At 34.1% G+C, this 7,245-nt stretch overlaps 2 protein-coding genes across 2 annotated transcripts; one reads left to right on the forward strand and one right to left on the reverse strand.

Moving 5' to 3' along the window:
* Nucleotides 1-1,023: 1,023 nt before the first annotated feature.
* LOC106335502 (galacturonosyltransferase 8) lies at nt 1,024-3,148 on the forward strand. The gene is made up of 3 exons (XM_013774039.1): nt 1,024-1,319; nt 1,386-2,615; nt 2,698-3,148. The coding sequence occupies exons 1-3, from the start codon at nt 1,164-1,166 to the stop codon at nt 2,971-2,973; spliced, it is 1,662 nt and encodes a 553-aa protein (XP_013629493.1). The 5' UTR covers nt 1,024-1,163; the 3' UTR covers nt 2,974-3,148.
* Nucleotides 3,149-3,190: 42 nt separating this feature from the next.
* Nucleotides 3,191-5,003, reverse strand: LOC106335503 (putative ER lumen protein-retaining receptor C28H8.4). The gene is made up of 6 exons (XM_013774040.1): nt 4,564-5,003; nt 4,216-4,415; nt 3,989-4,129; nt 3,758-3,838; nt 3,564-3,691; nt 3,191-3,461 (listed from the first exon to the last, which is right to left on the reverse strand). Exons 1-6 carry the CDS (start codon nt 4,790-4,792, stop codon nt 3,422-3,424), a joined length of 819 nt encoding a protein of 272 aa, XP_013629494.1. The 5' UTR covers nt 4,793-5,003; the 3' UTR covers nt 3,191-3,421.
* Nucleotides 5,004-7,245: the final 2,242 nt, after the last annotated feature.

Here is a 7,245-nt window from a genome sequence, read left to right on the forward strand (position 1 = left end):
TTTTGGTGAAAATGGTTGTAGAGATGACATGTGGCAAAATCAATTCACAAATAATATCTAGGGGATATGATTTATTAATTATCACTATATTTAAGTAGTATTGCCAAAATAAATACCTAAAATAATTATATTTATGATAATATATGAGTTAATAGTTATTACTATAATAAAAGAACATTTCTTAAAAATATAAATTTTTATAAAGGAAAATAGTACATGTCATCATTTTTGAGAGACCATGTCATCATTTGCCAAAGACATGTCATCATTTTTGTTGAAATTGAATGTGGTGATGACACCTATGCAAATCACTTCATTAATAATAACTAGGGGATGAGTTTCGCTTCGTCTAATTTCATTTTTAGTAATTATATCTTATTTTTTGGTAACTCTCTTAAATATGTTATTTTTAATTTTTTGTCATCAAAATGACCTTCAAAAGAAAAAATGACAAAAATAATATTTTTTATTTTGAAATTTTAATATTTATTTTTTAAAAATTTGAAATTTCACCTCAAAACCCTATTATTTAACTCTAAACAATAAGTCTATATTAATTAATCATATGGTATAAATATATATTTACCTTTAATAAAATTTATTTGGTCATTTTATTTTTTGAAAGTTATTTTTGTGAAATAAATTAAAAAAATTATCTTCGAGAATTTCTCTATTTTTATTCTATTATAAAATATAAATAGTAGTAAAATTGGATAAATCTTATCGCAAACTCTATTTTGGAGGGTAAAATTAAACGTCGTTGAAAATAATTTTAACCGGGATAAAAGTTTCATATATGCATCAGTTTAGGTATATTTCTTATATAAAAGTTTACATATTCTTTTAATCAAATTTCAGATCTGGTATATAAACACTAGCTGCCAGTTGACAAAAAAAAAAAGAAAAAAAAACACTAGCTGCCACTGACCCACTGTCAAGTGGCAATGTAAATGAAGTAAAATTTTCTATCGAAACTCATTTGATTTGACTGATCATATTAATTCAACATTAAAATTTTGAAAAATGGTTACCGACATTATTGTTACTCTCCTAAACAATCATTTGCGATATTCGGCCGCGTACACGATCCAGTCACTCCATTAATAGCTAGTACAATCGAATGGAACTGTAAAGTAAGCAAGACACAAGTGCACTCGCGCAAAATGGCTAATCACCACCGACTCTTACGCGGCGTCGGATCTCCGGCGATTAGAATCAGACTCACAGGTTTCGTCGCCACTATCGCACTCTCCCTCTTCGCTCTCTCCTTCCTCTTCGCTTCCGAGTCTAATAACGATTCACCTGATCTCCTCCTTCCCGTAAGTTCTCTTCCACCAATCTCTCCGATTCAATCTCCGATTTGTGACATTTTTGTGGAATTTTAGGGAGTCGGATCCATCAGAAGATCCATGTTGGATATCAAACCGGATCCGCTCAAGCCGCGCCTCCTCCAGATCCGGAAACAAGCCGACGACCACCGATCGTTAGCCCTAGCCTACGCCTCGTACGCTCGGAAGCTCAAGCTCGAGAACTCGAAGCTCGTGAGAATCTTCGCAGATCTCTCGAGAAACTACACAGATCTGATCAACAAACCTTCCTACCGAGCTCTCCACGACTCCGACGGATCCTCCTCCATCGACGAATCCACGCTTCGTCAGTTCGAGAAAGAGGTCAAGGAACGGATCAAGATGACTCGCCAGGTGATCGCCGAAGCCAAGGAGTCGTTCGACAACCAGCTCAAGATCCAGAAGCTCAAGGACACGATCTTCGCCGTCAACGAGCAGCTGACCAACGCCAAGAAGCAAGGCGCGTTCTCGAGCTTGATCGCCGCGAAATCGATCCCGAAAGGATTGCATTGCCTCGCGATGAGGCTGATGGAAGAGAGGATCGCTCATCCGGAGAAGTACACCGATGAAGGGAAAGATAAACCGGCGGAGCTAGAGGATCCGAGTCTTTACCATTACGCGATCTTTTCGGATAACGTGATCGCAGCCTCGGTGGTGGTGAACTCCGCTGTGAAGAACGCGAAGGAGCCGTGGAAGCACGTGTTCCACGTGGTGACTGATAAGATGAACCTCGGGGCGATGCAGGTTATGTTCAAGCTCAAGGAGTATAAAGGAGCGCACGTGGAGGTGAAAGCTGTGGAGGACTACACGTTTTTAAACTCTTCGTATGTTCCCGTGCTGAAGCAGTTGGAGTCTTCGAATCTCCAGAAGTTCTATTTCGAGAATAAGCTCGAGAACGCGACCAAGGATACTACCAATATGAAGTTTAGGAACCCCAAGTATCTGTCGATATTGAACCACTTGAGGTTTTATTTGCCTGAGATGTACCCGAAGCTGCATAGGATACTCTTCTTGGACGACGATGTGGTTGTGCAGAAGGATTTAACGGGGCTTTGGGAGATTGATATGGATGGGAAAGTGAATGGAGCTGTAGAGACTTGTTTCGGTTCGTTCCATCGGTATGCTCAGTACATGAACTTCTCGCATCCTTTGATCAAAGAGAAGTTTAATCCCAAAGCGTGCGCGTGGGCTTATGGGATGAACTTCTTTGATCTCGATGCTTGGAGAAGAGAGAAGTGCACTGAAGAGTATCACTACTGGCAAAATTTGGTAAACCTTTTGTTGTGATAATGTTTTCTACCGTTTTGAGAAGAATGTGTATATTGACTTTTGTTTTGTGTGAACTCTGCAGAACGAGAACAGGGCTCTGTGGAAGCTGGGGACGTTGCCACCGGGTTTGATCACGTTTTACTCGACCACAAAGCCGCTGGACAAATCGTGGCATGTGCTTGGGTTGGGTTATAATCCGAGCATTAGTATGGATGAGATCCGTAACGCTGCGGTGGTACACTTCAACGGTAATATGAAGCCGTGGCTGGACATTGCCATGAACCAGTTTAGGCCGCTTTGGACCAAACACGTTGACTACGACTTGGAGTTTGTCCAGGCTTGCAATTTCGGCCTCTGAACTATGAATTTTATTTTTTTCTACGATATTTGTAACTTAGTTTGTTCTGTCTGTTTATTTATATATTTTTGAGGGGAATTAGAATAATTGTATTTTGTTCAGAGCTGTAATTCTACGGCAACCTATAATCAAACTTTTAATATTAATATCAAACAGGAATGGTTGTAATTCTAAACATCGGACAAAAATGATGAATAAAAAGGGTGCTTAAAAACGATTCTGGTGGTTAACGAACGATCTGAACTCATCTTCGGCTCGCCACACAATATAAATAGTCTTAATTGTTAAATGAAAACAAGACTATTCTTGGCTATATTGATACTCCTTAAACTTCTCTAATCATTCTTAGATAAGAAAGCAGGAAAAGGCAGAAAGAAACATGTCAAGATTGTTTTTATCATTCTACTTTGACGAAAATAAAAAACAAAATGTATTCATATACGCCGATCTAAACCGGCATCTTCAGTACGAGCTGACCCTCCATAACACTGTAAGATATAATAAAACACATCAACACCATTGCCAAGTCCCAAATCGTTACAAACATATTCAAATCTTTTCTGCCTCGGGTTCTCAAAGTCTGCGATTACCTTTTCACATAGTAGTAGCAGAAGTCGGCAAGGATGAAGGTTTGAATGAGCTCGGCTACTAGAGCCACCGGGAACCAAAAGTAACCAGCGCCGATCAGCCATAGGTATCGTCCACGCGTCTCAAAGACCTATCCACTTTCAGACTCATTAGTCTCTTGAAGCTTAGTAATTATGGAAGAATCTTACTACTTTACCTGGATAAGCCAATGAGCGCACGCTAAGAATCTAGCGATTCCCAGTGCAAACACGTAATGAGCTGTGAAAGGCTCTATGATCTGCAATTTTTGTTAGAGAAAAAATGCTACACTTGTTATTTTATAGATGATTGGGTTAATCATGGAGTTAAGGCTAAATTAATCCTGAAATTCTGTAGATATGTCACCAAAAACGTCTACATTAGCTAACATTGAAATGTAGTGGCTTACTTGGGCATTCTGCATTAATCGAAGCTGAGGCAGAACAGAGACAGATTCAGCGTAAACGCAAAAAGCCCACATGACACTGTGTATGTAGTTATAACTCATTTTCGGGTGGATAATCAACGCAAGAATAGCAGATGGAACAAGCTGATGGATTAAAAAAAACATGTTACTTAATCATCTTGACAGAAGGAACAAATTATCACATTCTTTAAATCCAAAACCATATTTACCACATGGTAATTGTGGCCGGTGTCAAGAGTCTTTATATAAGATGCTTTCAGCGTGAACCGAATCATATAAATGACCCACAGCGTCGAAACCAAAGTGGCGAAATCGAGTACTGTATGGATGTCACCTTCCATGTTTATGCTGCAGATCAGTCTCACAGCAAGAAACACTGCTGTCACTTCTTGAGACTTTAAAGAAAGACCTAATAATTTACACCATGCATTTCACATTTTCATCAGACAAGCCAAAGTTTAGAGCTTATTATATTATTACAAAACATAAAAAAAAAACAAATATACACTTGTATTAATAAGTCAGCGCTTATTATGTAACGTAAGCATGATTATTACCGGAGCATGTCTTTTGTCGGGTGAGTTTGTAGATGAGGATTATGATTCCGGCTGCATGGATGAGCTCGGAGGCGATAAAGAAGTGATTGTAATTCTTAACGGTGAATTTAAGAAACACGATGAGAAGCAGAGAGAGGATGACCCCTAAAGCTATCTTAACCTTCTTGGATTGCTTTCTCAGCCACCCGAAAACCACGTTCACCGCGGAGACGCCTCTTCTCTTCCCCATTTTTGGTTTGATCTGATAACCAAATCTCTCTCTGTCTCTCTGTGTGTTATTTTGTGTGTGTTTCAGAGATTTTAGGCGACGTTGGTGAAAATTGAAGGATACGTTTTGTTGAGTGAAGGGAGACACGACGAGGGCATGCAGCTGGTGACGTGGAGATTTTATCTTTTGATCTGACTAACGAATGGTATGACGACACTTAGGACTGATTGGTCCTTGGGATTTTAATTTTCACACCTTTTATTAGACTATGTACAATGAGACTGTTGAAAGTGAGTTTCAAGTGTTTAAACTCCTCCAGTGAAAGTGTTGAAATATTGTATCTAATTCAACAACTGTTATAAAGTTTCAACTATTAAATTTTTTTTGTGGCACAGTGCTGCCACATGTCGCTTCAGATTGGACAAAAAAATCTCATTAATTGTGCAGATTTTTTTTGTTTTTTATTCTCACTCAATAATTTGAAAGCATTTATTATAAAATAAACTTTTGAAAAAAATATCAAAATTGTATCAAAATTCAAAAAAAAATTTATCTATAAATAGAAACTACTCTCATTTTATTTGAATACAGAAAAATGTCATTTTCATTATAATCAACTATTTTAGTGTTTTAAACCTATTTTGTTAAATGGATCCCAATAATAATCTTTATATCTTATTTTCGTTTTGAAGATAATTACAATCAAATTATTAATATGTAATTATTATGTTGTAAAAGATAAATATATAAATTAAAGATAATGGGGATATGGTGTCGAAATTTGTAAAACAAACCATTGTAAAGAGTTAAGATGAAGTAGGTGTTGAATAAATGAGGTGGAAGAAATGGAAGATGATGTAGAATGTTAAAAAGTGAAAACACAGTGTTGATAATGAAATAGGTATTGAAACCATTGTACGTGGTCATGAAATAATTTTATAACTTTTGACTATTTGTATACCCATTTCTCTTATATTAGGAAAAAAATCCACAAGATCTATACAGATGATGATATATAAAATTTCACTTTATTTTTTATAACTGTGGTGTGATTCTAAAGACTTTCTAGGCCCAATTACTAATCACCACCAAGCACATAAAATCTATGTTTTCTTATCACTTAAAAGCGATATGGGTGGCCACACTCAAAGCCAGGTGACGATACTCATACAGCTCCCTTTACCGCAAAAAGATTTGATTTAAAATAAGTGTAATTTATATTGTCCAATCACTTTTTTTTAAACAAGTATAATACAATAAAGAAAAGAAGATATGTGAAAAACGTGCTATGTAAAGATGGTGAGGAATCTTATTAAAGTAGAACTAATTTAATCTTTTGTTTGGCAACATAGATAACAATTAAAAAAATATAGTGTTGTTTGGAAACATGGATAACAATATATTAAAGGAAAAAAATAATGGGCTTATGTTGTAAAAAAAATTGAAAACTCATTATATTATGAAAACTATATATATGGGCCAGCTTTAAAATACACGAAAATTGATGGCCCAATCTAATTACCTAAAAACATCTTTGTCTATAATAATCATAAAACAAAATTTAAATTTTACATACATATTTCAAATCAAAATATTAATTTAAAATTTATTTATATCAAAAATTGATTCAAAAATATACACATATTCAAAAACTGATTTTACTAAAATGTTTTTTATAACCATTATAAAAATGTTTTAAATATATTTAAGAAAAATACAATTCAAAGAAATTTCAAACACCAACGTAAATTATGATTTTTATATTTCATATTAAGTTTTAAAAATATAATATATATGATTATTTATATGATGGTACGTATAAAATACTATGGTAGGTAAAAAACACGATTAATTATATGATGACACATATATGATATTTAATAGTGACATGAAAAAATAAATTATAGCTTATTTTTGCAATATTATATCTTCTATCTTATTAAAGTAGAAGTACATTTGGGAATGTTTGGAAACAAGAATAACATAATTAAAAATAAATATAATGTTGTTTGAAAATATGGATAACAATATATTAAAAATAATAATGGGCTTATGTTATTAAAAAAATTGAAGTCCATTATATTTTTATAAATTATTTGTTTGGACCAGATTTAAAATATACAAAAATGACTCAATCTAATTATTTTATTTGTGCAACTGGTCCAATCTAATTAACTAAAAACACATTTTGTCTAAATTAATCGTTAAACAAAATTTACAAGAAAAATTGATTCAAAAATATATATGTATTCAAAAATTGATTTTTACTAATGTATTTTACAATAACCGTTATAAAATTGTTTTCAATATATATAAAAATACAATACAAAGGAACTAATAGATTGAGTAAACCTTCTTTCTAATTTTTTTTATGGGCCACCAAAATAGAATTAGATATACAATACTAGAAATAGCTATAATATTTAGGTTACAATATCAAATAAACAATGAAACAAAAAAAAAATATGAATGTA

This window comes from Brassica oleracea, chromosome C3 (assembly GCF_000695525.1).
Source record: "Brassica oleracea var. oleracea cultivar TO1000 chromosome C3, BOL, whole genome shotgun sequence".
Taxonomy (NCBI): domain Eukaryota; kingdom Viridiplantae; phylum Streptophyta; class Magnoliopsida; order Brassicales; family Brassicaceae; genus Brassica; species Brassica oleracea.

What these genes read in the sequence shown, in the direction of transcription:
- LOC106335502 (XM_013774039.1), top strand. Translation starts at nt 1,164, where the DNA reads ATGGCTAATCACCACCGACTCTTACGCGGCGTCGGATCTCCGGCGATT. An exon ending in CACCTGATCTCCTCCTTCCC is followed by an intron (nt 1,320 to 1,385) that starts GTAAGTTCTCTT and finishes GTGGAATTTTAG; the next exon opens with GGAGTCGGATCCATCAGAAG. An exon ending in ATCACTACTGGCAAAATTTG is followed by an intron (nt 2,616 to 2,697) that starts GTAAACCTTTTG and finishes TGAACTCTGCAG; the next exon opens with AACGAGAACAGGGCTCTGTG.
- LOC106335503 (XM_013774040.1), bottom strand. Translation starts at nt 4,792, where the DNA reads ATGGGGAAGAGAAGAGGCGTCTCCGCGGTGAACGTGGTTTTCGGGTGG. An exon ending in CCGACAAAAGACATGCTCCG is followed by an intron (nt 4,416 to 4,563) that starts GTAATAATCATG and finishes GTAAATTATTAG; the next exon opens with GTCTTTCTTTAAAGTCTCAA. An exon ending in GCGCTCATTGGCTTATCCAG is followed by an intron (nt 3,692 to 3,757) that starts GTAAAGTAGTAA and finishes GAAAGTGGATAG; the next exon opens with GTCTTTGAGACGCGTGGACG.